Source organism: Ruditapes philippinarum, unplaced genomic scaffold (genome assembly GCF_026571515.1).
Source record: "Ruditapes philippinarum isolate M1 unplaced genomic scaffold, ASM2657151v2 ctg836_1_1_1_1, whole genome shotgun sequence".
NCBI classification, from domain to species: Eukaryota; Metazoa; Mollusca; class Bivalvia; order Venerida; family Veneridae; genus Ruditapes; species Ruditapes philippinarum.
The window spans coordinates 34,447-48,834 of record NW_026858646.1 but is presented as its reverse complement, the minus strand read 5'-3'; the positions used below and the strand labels follow the sequence as shown (position 1 = coordinate 48,834).

At 33.8% G+C, this 14,388-nt stretch overlaps 1 protein-coding gene across 1 annotated transcript in view; it reads left to right on the top strand.

The window, feature by feature from the left end:
• The window catches only part of LOC132753828 (4'-phosphopantetheine phosphatase-like), a 57,038-nt gene that overhangs the window by 22,452 nt on the left and 20,198 nt on the right, over positions 1–14,388 (top strand). Inside the window, exons 2-10 of the mRNA XM_060744364.1 lie at positions 3,015–3,130; positions 3,524–3,603; positions 5,270–5,484; positions 7,854–8,037; positions 9,384–9,476; positions 11,197–11,365; positions 12,245–12,435; positions 12,960–13,041; positions 13,608–13,705. Coding sequence (XP_060600347.1) covers positions 3,037–3,130; positions 3,524–3,603; positions 5,270–5,484; positions 7,854–8,037; positions 9,384–9,476; positions 11,197–11,365; positions 12,245–12,435; positions 12,960–13,041; positions 13,608–13,705 — 1,206 coding nt within the window. The 5' untranslated portion in view covers positions 3,015–3,036. The remainder of the gene's footprint in view (positions 1–3,014; positions 3,131–3,523; positions 3,604–5,269; positions 5,485–7,853; positions 8,038–9,383; positions 9,477–11,196; positions 11,366–12,244; positions 12,436–12,959; positions 13,042–13,607; positions 13,706–14,388) is intronic.

The window sequence follows — 14,388 nt, the reverse complement described above, 5'->3', positions numbered from 1 at the left end:
ATGAAAATGAAATAAATCTTTTTTAAAATTCTGTGGATGAAATTATTAATTTAATTATCTCACATATATGGACACAAAGTTGCAAGCTTTTTAAAGGACATCAATAATTTTTAAAAACAAGCAAATGGACCTGACTTTTGAAGCATGTGAGTAAAAGAGATCATGTGGGTAAAAAAGATAAAAAGCTTTGGATGAAATTCACTATTATAATTCATTGGATGAAAATACTGGTAAGGTCAAATAATTTTACCAGTATATGGAATAAAGTTTTTTAATCAAGGGAGATAATAAAAAAAGGAGGAAATAAACTGCCTGATGAAACAATGGATTATAAATAATGATATAGTACATATTAAGAAGTAATTATTGGTTTACTGTAGTTTGTAGTTTCACTTGAAAAAAAAGAACTTTAATTTATAGTTATTCAGGGACATATTATTAAAACAAAGAAAATACTTAATAAATTTTGAAGCATGGATTATAGTAGCACTTAATAATTAAAGATAAAAATTTTGAACGCATTTATTGATATCGTCACATATTTTGATAAGATAGTTTTAAAAATTTAGGTTAAATTTTTTAACTGTCAAATAAGTCTTTAATGTCTTTAATAATTAAGGTTTGCTTGATTAATAAATGATGTAGCAAGTACAGTGTTATAACATTCCTAAAGGTTGGTATAATAAATTAAATTTTTTTAATCAACCTAATTTGTAACTTTAGTTCAGTAACGGTTTAACTCTCATTAAAATTCAATAGGAGTTAACTTGTTACTGCATTAAGGAGATGAATTATGTTCAGGTGATTTAATGAATTATAATATCACATGATCTAGAATAGGTAACACTCTTGGTCTTTGTGAACTAATGTGTAATAAATCAGGAGTTTTTTTCAGTATTTTAGATAAATGCTTGCTACAAGAATTTAGGTATTTGTTTATAAATATTATTATTCTTTAAGTATAGGTTAAAGTTTATAAGTACGTATTTACACGATTAAATTGGTCGCTGATTAAATTGGTCGCTCGGCTAATGAATTTTAACCAGCTTAACCCTTTCCCCCATGAGCATATTGTGAAAAATGGCCGTTTTCACTGAAAAGCCATCTGTTACAATTTCAAACTGCTATAAAACTATGAAAAATGCTTCAATACTAATCAAACTTAGCATAAATGTTGACCATTTCCTTTGTAACGACATGCTCAGTCTTAAATTTCCTGTTACCATGGCAACAAAGGGACATCTCAAAATTGCCTAAAATCACTATTTTGCCTTGATTTTTTCCATCAAAATTTATTTCAAAGTGCTGCAACTGCTCAAGGAATTGAGATAGAATCAAACTTTGATTCTATCTCAATTCCTTGAGCAGTTGCAGCACTTTGAAATAAATTAATATTATGTTTTTATATTTGTTTGTTTTTTCCCCTCCAAATTAACTGGAAGGACCTAAATTTCCCCTACCTGTGGAAAAGATCCACCAGTAAAATCAATTTGTGCATAGTTTCAGTCCTTGAACAATTAGAGTACATTGAAATAATAATGATTCAAGGCAAACATATAAAGAAATCTGGAAATAAAAACACATATTATTATATTAATAACAGTCATGTTGGGTTTCCTGTTTTATGTATGTCAATGTGATTCCAGTGGTTTATTTCCAGCTAAAACTGTCAGTTGACACATTGACAATATATATTCATCCAGAGCACAAAGTATTGCCAGTAAAAACAGTACCTAAGTATGTGCATGTTTTTTTCATTGACAACACATTTTTTATTGTATGATAATAAATATACATTTACTATAACAACATGTTGTCAGTTTGTTGTCAGTGTTTATCCATCAGATCACTCAATATTCTACAGACTAGCCTGATAGTAGTGGTAGTTTAAGTTTGTTTATACTCTGTGCTGGAATAACATAGTGGTAGTTTAAGTTTGTTTATACTCTGTGCTGGAATAACATAGTGGTAGTTTAAGTTTGTTTATACTCTGTGCTGGAATAACATAGTGGTAGTTTAAGTTTGTTTATACTCTGTGCTGGAATAACATAGTGGTAGTTTAAGTTTGTTTATACTCTGTGCTGGAATAACATAGTGGTAGTTTAAGTTTGTTTATACTCTGTGCTGGAATAACATAGTGGTAGTTTAAGTTTGTTTATACTCTGTGCTGGAATAACATAGTGGTAGTTTAAGTTTGTTTATACTCTGTGCTGGAATAACATAGTGGTAGTTTAAGTTTGTTTATACTCTGTGCTGGAATAACATAGTGGTAGTTTAAGTTTGTTTATACTCTGTGCTGGAATAACATAGTGGTAGTTTAAGTTTGTTTATACTCTGTGCTGGAATAACATAGTGGTAGTTTAAGTTTGTTTATACTCTGTGCTGGAATAACATAGTGGTAGTTTAAGTTTGTTTATACTCTGTGCTGGAATAACATAGTGGTAGTTTAAGTTTGTTTATACTCTGTGCTGGAATAACATAGTGGTAGTTTAAGTTTGTTAATACTCTGTGCTGGAATAACATAGTGGTAGTTTAAGTTTGTTTATACTCTGTGCTGGAATAACATAGTGGTAGTTTAAGTTTGTTTATACTCTGTGCTGGAATAACCATAGGTCCGAGATTATAGCATCCTTGCCAGTCTGCTGTTGTTGTCACATCAGGGACGTCTTTTCATGCAGAATCTCCCTGAATCCTGTTCTTCACTTGTTGGTGGTTAAAGAAGAGGACAATTCTACCAAGGCATCAGCTTTCCTACGGCCTTCTTACAAAAACGACCCTTGTTAGTGTCACCCTCCAGAGTAAGTCACAACAGGTCTTTGGCACTTGAGAACTTGACCATGACCTGCTGTGTGCCTTCTCCGTGACTTGCATGACTCTGGCTTGCACTAGCCTGATTATTTTTAATGTTACTTTTAAATTAAGAAAAAAAAAAATAGAAAAATGAAGGCTGTTGCATTTGATATTCTATATGAATATTGTACAGTTGTGGATAATTAATTTTGTCATTATTTCAGGTGAAAGAAACTTGATGTAAGAATGACAGAGAAAAGCTATGCCAGGAGCATCTGCCTCCCTAATGAGAATGTGTTCCGTAACCTTCAAACTGCCAGAAGATTTGCCATAGATGTAGGTTGGTAAGATTTCTATGTCACTTTATTTTCTGGTAGGGTTTTATTTCGCACCAACACAGTATAGGTGGTCATTTGACAACTTTCCGGCTTTACTGGCGGAGTAAAATCTCTGGTGCCCCACCCTCAATTATTTCAGGCCCAAGTGAGCAGCTGAGTAAGAACCTACTATATTCTGTAAGAGCTTGCTTTCTTAGGTGTGAGAGGCAATTTTGATTTTTTAAAATAATGCATTTTTCCAAAAAAAAAAATCAAGTTTAAATAAAAAAGATTAAGAAAGGGGACTGCTGTGAGCTTTTCAGATTCAAGCTTTTAAATAGATGTTAAGGTGCTTCGATTACCTGCATACAAAATTACATCTCTATAATTTTGCATGATTGACATTTTTCCAACAGGTGGTTCCCTGGCCAAACTGGCATACACAGCCACAGTACAGAGAAAAACTTCCCTTGTCTCTGATGACACAGAAATAAATGTATGTATATTTTTAAAGTTGGAATATTTTTAGTTAAGTGTTTTGTTTTGGTCTACTTGTATTTGTTTCAGTATAGTAGATGTACATGTACAATAGGCGATGTTAATATAATATGTGCCCCTTATGCTTGGTCTGCAGTGGTCACATTGGTAGAATCAGTTACTTCAAACTTTTTGTGCCCCCGCATTAGTGGCGGGCATTTAGATTTAACCTTGTCCGTCCGTCCGTCCGTTCACTTTTGTGTCGCATGTAACTCAAAAAGTATTTGACCTAGAGTCATGAAACTTTACAGGAATGTTGATCAGCATGTGTAGTTGTGCACCTGGGTATTTTCATCTGGATATTTTTAGTATTTTCAGAGTTATTGCCCTTGACTTAGTAAAATTTTGCAATTTTCAACTTGTGTCGCATGTAACTCAAAAAGTTTTTGACCTAGAGTCATGAAACTTTACAGGAATGTTGATCAGCATGTGTAGTTGTGCACCTGGGTATTTTCGTCTGGATATTTTTAGTATTTTCAGAGTTATTGCCCTTGACTTAGTAAAATTTTGCAATTTTCAACTTGTGTCGCGCGTAACTCAAAAAGAATTTTACCTAGAGTCATGAAACTTTACAGGAATGTTGATCAGCATATGTAGTTGTGCACCTGGGTATTTTCATCTGGATATTTTTAGTATTTTTAGAGTTATTGCCCTTGACTTAGTAAAATTTTGCAATTTTCAACATGTGTCGCACGTAACTCAAAAAGTATTTGACCTAGAGTCATGTAACTTTACAGAAATATTGATCAGCATGTGCAGTTGTGCACCAGGTATTTTCGTCTGGATTTATTTAGTATTTTTAGAGTTATTGCCCTTCACTTAGAAATTTTTTGCAATTTTCAACTTGGATTTGACATAGTCATTAAACCTTATGGGCAGGTTGCTCAGCATATTTTAGATTTGCACCTGGGGTTTCGCTTGTGGATTTATCAAATATTTGTAGAGTTATTTCCCTTGACTTAGTAAAAAGATTGACAGAACAGTGGCGCGGTGGGGGCACCCGTGTCATATGGACACATTTCTAGTTTCTTTACGATTTACAATGTATTGTTCGAACCTGCCCATTTGTATACATTATCCTTTGATTGGCTGCAGTATTTTAAGCTATTTCACAAAATTGTTTTAACAACAAGGGGATACCCATTGTTAAGTACATTGTTTACAGAAGTATTCAGGTATCTCTTTACCAAGAACTGATAATTAAACAAGTAGAAATAGCTCTGTGGTCAAGTGCAGCCATTCATGTAAAAGCTATATTGTTTGAGCCCTTAAATAGTTCCAAACTTTACTGTTTGTTTTATACTGCGGTACCTTTTTACCTTTTTCGTTAAGAAGGATATCAAAATCAAGTGTAATACAGTACAACCTCTACAAAGGGACACCCTTTGGGAGACAAAGCTTGTGGTTGTTACTGACAGGTGTTGTTCTATAAAGGATAAACATATTGCATGTTTCACATAATTATTGGTACTGTTCTTGTAATGAGGTCATTGCACAGTACAGGGAGCCATTCAACAAATGTTACACTTGGGTCTTGCGAGATTTAAATTTTCCAACACTGCTCTTAGCAAAATAAAAAGTGCCAGAAAGGTACTACAACATAATAATCTGTAATTATTTTTCAGGAGGATGGTCCGATATATCAAGTATCGGATGCTGATGAGACAATTGTGCGGCTGCATTTTGTCAAGTTCGAGACTAAATTTATAGAAACCTGCCTTGATTTTATTCAAGATCATTCTAGTGGCTTAGGGAAACCTGTGCCAGAGAGGTGCATCAAAGTTACAGGAGGTGGTGGTTATAAATATACTGATCTCATTACCAAAAAATTAGGAGTGTGGTAAGTGTTTTCATGCTTTTATGGTAGAAAAAAGGTAAAATAGTTTTAGATTGTGTACCAGTCTTGAACTCTTGTCTGGGGCTTCCGTTAATGGGATTTTGGGAGTCATTTACTCCTTGAAGTTGGCTTGTGATTGCTTTTCATTCTTTACCTATATTATGTGACTTCCAATATCAGAGATTTTGCAGTCTTTGACTTCCAAATTTTGAATCTTAATGGAAGCCTGCTTGTCTTCTGATTGGTTGATTTATATTTGAAAGTTGACCAATGGTAGAGCTTTATTGTTAGACTGGTTTTAATAATCAGAAATATTGTTTGAATGTTTATAATCTTTGGAAATCTGACCATAAGCCCTCTGAATAAATTGTTCTGCACTTGGTCACATATACCAAAAAAAAAAAAAAAAAAAAAAACAAAAAATATCAGTAAAAACCTTCTAACAACTTTTTCTCAAGATCCAATGGAGGGATCATTATGAAATCATGTGAAGCATAAAAAGATGGTCTTTTATCTAGTTAGTTTTACTTTTTCTAACTTTCACTTTTCAGGAATAATTTTGTTTCAAACTATAAAGGGGTTATTTGAGCTTAAATAAGAATTCTTTAACACAACTCTTTCTTCATATAAATGAATAGAAAAGATTGCTACATACAAATATATGTTGAATCTGGCTTGTAAGATTTCAAGATAGTGTCACACTTATTGAAAGGCTTTCAGTGCCAAAAAAGATATATTTTAAGTTATAACATACCATTAAGTGACTCCTCTGCATAAAACACTATATTGCTATGGATCATGCCGTAACTTGGAACCTCGGATACATGTATTTCTGTTCTTAAGTTTATTCAAATAAATGTAATTTGGACCTATTAGGAGTTAATCAGTGCTAAATATAGAATAATAAAAATATGTTTTAGCAGTTTCAGCGACATTTATTCATGTTAGCACTTTATAAGACATTTAAAGAAGCACGCCTCTAGATTCAAGTTAAATTTCATGAAAATTTTGATAATGTATTTGACAGTAAAATAGTGCGAGGTGAACAAATAAAGTTATTTACATATTGCACTTGGCACTTACAATCCAGGTTAATAACCAAAAAGATGTCAAAATGTGCAAAAAAAAAAGCCCTTACTGTGTTAGTAAGGCAGTAGAAATATGGTGATAAAATACTACAAAATCAGTCCTAAATCGCAAATAACATGTAAACTTTGATATTGATCTTGATTGTTGTTACCCTTATTGAAATATTAGTAGATTTTTCTCAATTTTCATTTTCTTGAAATATTTTGGGTCATCTGGAGGTGTGCAGCTTTAAATAAATCGTTCAAAACTCAATGCAAGGCACATCTATTACACATGTACAAGCTAAGTAGATCATTAAAGGTTAATTTATTGTAATTTTTTTTTTTTAATAATGTATGATATTTATCTATCAGTTATGTAATTTATCAGGAAGGCTTGAGACTATACTGTAACATGATATAGCACAAAATAATTTAAATCTTATTTTTAGTAAGTAGGCTCATGAATTCATCATCATTTGCATGCATCTATCTAATTATTATAAAGTCAATTTATAACAAATTAAAATAAACTCTGCTCAATTAATAGCATGGATTTATACTAATAATGGCAAGGGGCATAATAGTGTTATCCTGTCCATCTGTGCACATATGTGTACCAAAATGTTGTTCATTCCATAACTCTGTCATGATTCCAAGGTCTAGGTCACACTTAGAGGTCAAAGGTCAGGAGTTAGAAAATCTTGTCAGGCCCATAACTCTGTTATGCATCAATAGATTTTGAAACAGATTGACATAAATGTGTAGCATGATGAGAGATTGTGTCATCACAAAATCTAAGGTCAAGGTCACACTTAGAGGTGTTGTCAAAGGTCAGCAGTTAGAAAATCTTGGCCAGTCAATAACTCTATCATGCATCAAAAGATTTTGAAGTAAGTTGTTACCACACCTTGTCAGTTCCTATCCTAGATCCTAGTAAAAACACTTTGATCTAGTTTTGTGTCTCCAAAACAACCGAAGGAGATTGGTTGAAACTTCACACACTTGTTCCTAGTGATAATTAAACATAATGGGCATGAACCATAACTTTGAGTTGCTTTTTACAAAGTTATGTCCCTTCCTTACTGTCAAGCACTGAGCTGAGCACACTGTCTTAAAGACAGCTTTTGTTCTTTTATCTAGAAAAATTAAGTAATCTTTTAGATGTGTCATATTTCATGAATATTCACTTTTGATATTGCAACTAAAATATTGTAGCTAGATAATAATGTAAAACCAAGAATTTTGCAACAGAACTTACTTTAAACCATTCAAATTTTAATCATTTGTTGTTAAATGTTTCAGTGTGGACAAAGAGGACGAGATTTCTTGCCTTATAAAGGGTTGTAACTTTCTGCTGAAGAACATACCTGATGAAGTGTTTATATACCAGCGGCACGATTCACCAGAATATAAGTTCCTCGGAGTTGATCATAATACATTCCCCTATCTTCTAGTCAACATTGGCTCCGGTGTTAGTTTGATAAAGGTACGGTGAAAATTTATTTAGTTTTACTTTGTTTTACTTGCAAATACTGTGTTTGACCTGAAAGTGTTTTCTGTTAGCCTCTGTCATCAGTATTGACTTAGGTTAGCCTCGGTATCTGTGGCTGAGTGGTTAACCACTTGCCTCTCATAGTTGTAGGTTCCACCGCAACAAGGTGTTCAAATTCTTTCATGTGAGAAAGATATCCAGCTGGCTAATAGAATGTTGTTGGTTCTACTCAGGTGTCTGTTCTACTCAGGTGTCTGTTAATGTGCCTGAAATAATGCTGAAAGGGGCACCTTCAAGGTCTTCAACTAAAAGTAAAGCTGGAATGTTGTCATATGACTGTGTTGATGCAATGTAAAAGTTTTGATACCTCACCTGTAGAAAAGTTTTAAATACTGTGACTTGATTTCTATGTTAAATCTTGTAGTATTACACCAGTAAAGTTACCTGACAACCCGTATGTCATTGAAATTCTAGTGCTATCATAAACAGGTGTTGATCCAGACAGATTTGAAGTTTTAATTTGAATGTGAAACAGTTTTTCATGGAAGAACAAGCTGAAACAACTTGTAAGAGAAAATAGGTTTTTTAGGTCTATTGCAGTTGTCTCCCTTAGACCAGTAAACAAATAATTGTCATCAGTTCACATCAAAGTCATCAGTAGTAGATATGAATTATATTGTTAGTTATAAAGATTTTTGACAGGTTATATGGCCCTATATAAATGGTTGTTTGGAAATAGAACCCGCGCCAGTAGGGGAGGGTTGGTGGTGGTAGTTTTCACTCTGGATCACGACAGTAAGCCTCATTGAATTTACCAGAGCACAGTTCAACCACCGCATCCTTCCTGGGCAGGCTGTCAAGCAATTTAACAGTACTAGTTGCCTTCACTTTCGCAAGGAACTGAAACTTCTGTACAATCAAGAGCAGAGGTACAGTGCGAATGACAGTAGAAAGTATTTCATGATCAATCACAACGAAAGTGACCTGCGCAATCCGGGAATCAAACCCAGGTCACTCACTTCACAGTCCAATGTTCTACCTATTGAGCTAACCGGACGGCTTAGGCAAGGGTTATATTGCAAACAACCATTTATATATAGTCATATAACCTACAGGAATATTTATAACGAATTTATAATACCGCAAACTTCCTTTTTGAGAAAATAGTGAGATTTCTTAGAAAATTGACAGCAGCCGGGTATATAAAAATATATTAACATCACGATTATCCAATGAAAAGTGACGTTTCAAACATGCAGTATTATAAAATTTTATGAAAGGGTCCAAAATAATTTTTAACAAAAATAATGTATTTGTCGACAGTGTTTGTAATATTTCAGGTAGAAGCAGAGGATAAGTTTGAACGTATTGGTGGAACAGCCACAGGTGGAGGCACATTTTGGGGACTAGGCTCACTTCTCACAAAAGCTAGGGTGATTATCTTATCTTTTGGTGCACATTTAGATAAATAGAAAATCAAAAATGGTCTCATATCATTTCCTAAGTGCAGTAACAGGTTAAATCTCGTTGAAATTTAGATATATGAAAGGATAGTTATTGACCACTTTTGCTATTGTAAGAAAATAGTTACGGAGAAAATGACTTTAATTTCCATGGAAAATTGTTTTATTCGGGTCATTAATTTGAAATTTGATAGGATATGGTAGAATATGCAAGGAAAAATATCTGTCAAAGTAAGTACATGTAAAATTATTGTCATTTTGTTACATTAAACTGCACTGTGCCAAAGAAAATTGTATTCTTGCATTCCAAATTGTAATATATGCTTATAAGTGAAATATAAAAGGAATTTAATTTACAAAATATTTGATTTCTTTGTCTTATTTGATGTATACAATATGTTGTCATATTTTTTCACGATTTGTCAGAAATTCCCAATTCTTTGGGTTGGGTCATATTCCCAAAGTGCTGAGGAAAAAAACCCTGTATGTTGTTGGCTGCTTTATTTTTGCATCTTGTTATCCCTCTCATCAATATTAGACAATTCCATTATACACATTAAGGGCAGTCAGGGTGAAATGAACATATACATGTAATTCTAACACAACCTGCATTTTCTCCATTGAACATAGAAGAACCAATAGTGGATGTTATTTTGCAATAAATTTACTGTTTGACGTTATATATTTAGACATGTGATGTAATCATTATACACATGTCGTAACCACTAAAAATGTGATGCGCTGAAATCATTTCGGAAACAAATCAGGCGCAATTTAGCTTAATATCAGGTTTGACAGCATTTGTTTGTTGATGTCGTGTTAGAATTGAAATAATTTATCCAAATCAGTGATTTTATTGCTCAATAAATGCTGTTTGTCATTCGGATGTGCATCATTATATCACTAGGGCTACGACTTCGTGATATAATTCCTCGCATCCGAACTCCAAACAGTGATTTTATGAGCGATAAAACCATTGTTTAGGATATATTATTTCTTAATTATCTCACATTTGACTTATAACATTAATGTGTCATTATATATGTCAATGTAAGGATATATATTTTAAGTGAACAGGTGAAGGTAAAAATAAGTAAATATTTTGTCATAATTCCTTTCAATATTATAATTTACTTTACATGAACAATTAATAATTCATGTGACCAAAGGAAATTTGAGCCGCGTCACGACAAAACCAACATAATGAGTTTGCGACCAGCATTGATCCAGACCAGCCTGTGGATCCGCGCAGTCTGATCAGGATCCATGCTGTTCGCTTGCAAACCCTTTTACAAGTAGAGAAACTGATAGGGAACAGCATGGATCCTGATCAGACTGCGCGGAAGCGCAGGCTTGTCGGGATCCATGCTGGTCGCAAACCCACTATGTTGGTTTTGTCGTGACCCGACTCATTTCTATAAATATCATTCGGAAATTACTTATAACATTTAGTTTATAAAAAAAGAGTCTTTTTATATTTTAGGCAGATTTGTATTTTATTGCAAACATTTTTCAATATAATCTATTGGCCAATCATCATTAAAACAGTCAATCTTTTGAAATATACAGTCAATTCAGTTAAACTTCACTATGAAAAATGAACATAATGTCACTTTAAAAGCTGTAATTAAGTGAATTTTTTCTGTTATCTTATTTGCTGATATTAGTTTTGCTGATTTTATTATTTTAGACGTTTGATGACTTGTTGAATCTAGCTGAGAAAGGCGATCATCGTAATGTGGACATGTTGGTTCGTGATATATATGGCGGGGCATACTCTACGATAGGTTTGAAGGAAGACATTATAGCCAGTAGTTTTGGAAAAGCAGCTCGATCTCCTAGATCTACTTCACAGTCTGGTAGGTATTTTATTTTTGAGTGCAGTTAGAAAAGTAATTAGGAATATATTTTATTGAATTTGAGTGGTCATTGTCAAACAAAATTGCATAGTTACAAAATTGTATAAAAATTAATCATCCATGATGTTTTTAGTGCACATATTGTTAGCTATAACTCATTTACCGTTTCCTTGATTCTCAAAAAGTGCTGTGACAAATAAAGCATGATATAACACTTATCATGCTGGAAGCGAAAATGACTTTGTCATAATATTAGAGACAGGCCAGCCTACTGTCATTGCAGTTTGTCCACACTCTGAGCTGTTGGCATGTCAATTTTTAGCTCTACTATTTTAAGAATAAGGAGAGCTACTTTACATATCCATGCATCGGTGCTGCAGTCACAGTTTTGCGCACAAGTTGGTATCTCCAAATCTTCCAAAGGGAATGGGTTGAAACTTCACATACTTATCTTAGGTCATATTTGGTGGTGACTGTTGAAGGCCCATAACTCTAATTTAAGTTTTGATTGAATTATTGCTCTTTTTAAATTTAGAAAATACTACATTATCCAGGCTTTTGTTTTACTATCAAGCAGTGAGAATAGTTGGAAATTTTTTCCTTTGGAAATGTGTGTAGGATTTTGCTGATTATTTTTAGCAGAGTTATGAAATGAACTTGTCCATCTTTCAACATGGACTAAACCACTAATTATTTTATGAGAAAAGTACAAAACATCTACTGACTGAATAGAGAACAGTGCAGACCATCATCAGATAGCATGGGGTGTGCCAGCTGATCTTGGTCTGCACTCGGGTCACATAGGTAGAATCTGTTTGCTGCCAACAGCCAGAGAGTTTACTAAAAATGTGAAACAATATATTTATTTTATTTTTTCAGAGGAGCATAATTTTAAAGAAGAGGATGTGGCAAGGAGTTTGTTACTGTCAATAAGTAATGATATTGGCCAGATAGCCTGTCTACATGCTAAACTTCATTCCTTAAAGAAAATCTATTTCGGAGGTTATTTCATAAGAGGACATCCACTCACAATGCACACTATCACATATGCTATAAAGTTCTGGTCAAAGGTAAGGCACATGTATAATACCTATGTTGATACTTTTGGGTCATTAAGGTCATTTTTTAAACATTTTACAGTGTATAATGCTATTATGCTATAAATTTGTTGTCTATAGATAGTAAAATTATTGTTTGTGTTTGAATTAAAATGGTAATAGAGTGCATAGAATGCAAAAAAATTTATCAGTAGTGTATAAGTGGTTAAGTTAGTGATGCTGCAAATTTCGCAATTTTCGCGAATTGTGGAATATCACTTAAATTTACTCTAGTGTAAATTTAAACCAACCTGTCATTAAATTCTACCCTTGCACGATTCGCAAATATTTCCACATTGGAAATGTCTGGAATTTTAAATTGGGTAACTTTTCGATTCTTATGTACCATTGATTTTTACTGAATTACTTTATGCACTTTCTGTATAACTCTTGGTTTACTATGAAGCACCTAGAGTAGCCGAGTGTACTGTCAGAATAGAGGTGTTTGTTATATATTTTGGAGTTTTATCAATTTTATTATTTTATTTATTCTTCAGGGTGATATACAGCCCCTGTTTCTGAGACATGAAGGGTACTTAGGGGCAATTGGAGCATTTCTAAAAGGGGCAGAGGAAGAGGGTATGATACTTATAGTACTGATTTATATATTAAGGAATCATGCAGCATAGTTTCACAAAACATTCTACAAGAATCATTTGCCTCATTGTTAATGCATGAATTCTTTTTTTTATATGAAAAATATTAGATTTAAGAATAAAACTCGATTCATTTTCATTAAGGAGCTGCACACCTCAATGCTAATTTAATCTTGAAACACTTTTCCATTAACGGAAAGTTGTGTCAGCCTAGAATGTTTATCAATACAAACTACCCTGACTTAATGCTTTATCATTTTTGTCATCTGATATTAAAATACTAAAAAAGTAAGACATTTAAGGGTGCTGTGGCCTTATGGTTAAGGTGTCTGCCTCTCTACCTAGGGATTTTGTGTACAAGCCTTACTCAGGTCAGGATCTTTTTACCTCATTTTGTACCAGTTCTTAGTCTACTGGTGTCAGGACGATTTTCCCATGTGTTCTTTTTGTCCATATGTGATTGAAATCTTTTTACAAAACAAAACATTTTGTTAAAAATGAAGATGATTTGGCCATTACAATATGATTTGACTGTTTTGTCATTAACAGATGCAGAATTATATTCTTGGGAAGAGAACTTTGCAGGAAGCTCAGGTCTAGCTGATCCAAAACCCTCCCCTCTAATTATCCAGCAGGCAAAGTCTGAGGTAAGTAATGACTGATCCAAAACCCTCCCCTCCTATAATCCAGCAGGCAAAGTCCAAGGATAGTAATGGCTGTTCAAAAAAAACTCCCCTCTTATAATTAAGCAGGCAAAGTCTGAGGATAGTAATGGCTGTACGAAAATACTCCCCTCTTATAATCCAGCAAGCAAAGTCCAAGGATAGTAATGGCTGATCCAAAATGCTCCCCTCTTATTATCCAGCAGGCAAGATCCAAGGATAGTAATGGCTGATCCAAAACCCTCACCTTTTAATATCCAGCAGGCAAAGTCAGAGGTAAATAATGGCTGATCCAAAACCCTTACATCTCATAACACAGCAGACAAGGTCCGAGGTTAGTAATGGCTGATCCAAAATACTCCCCTGTTGTCATCTAGCAGGCAAAGTTTGAGGTTAGTAATGGCTGATCCAAAACCGCTCCCGTCTTATAATTCAGCAGTCAAAGTCTGAGGTAAGTTATGGTTGATCCAAAACCGTCCCCTCTTATAATCCAGCAGGCAAAGTCTGAGGTAAGTTATTGCAGATCCCAAATTCTCCCCTCTTATAATCCAGCAGGCAAAGTCTGAGGTAAGTAATGGTTGATCCAAAACCGCTCCCGTCTTATAATTCAGCAGTCAAAGTCTGAGGTAAGTTATGGCTGATCCAAAACCGTCCCCTCTTATAATCCA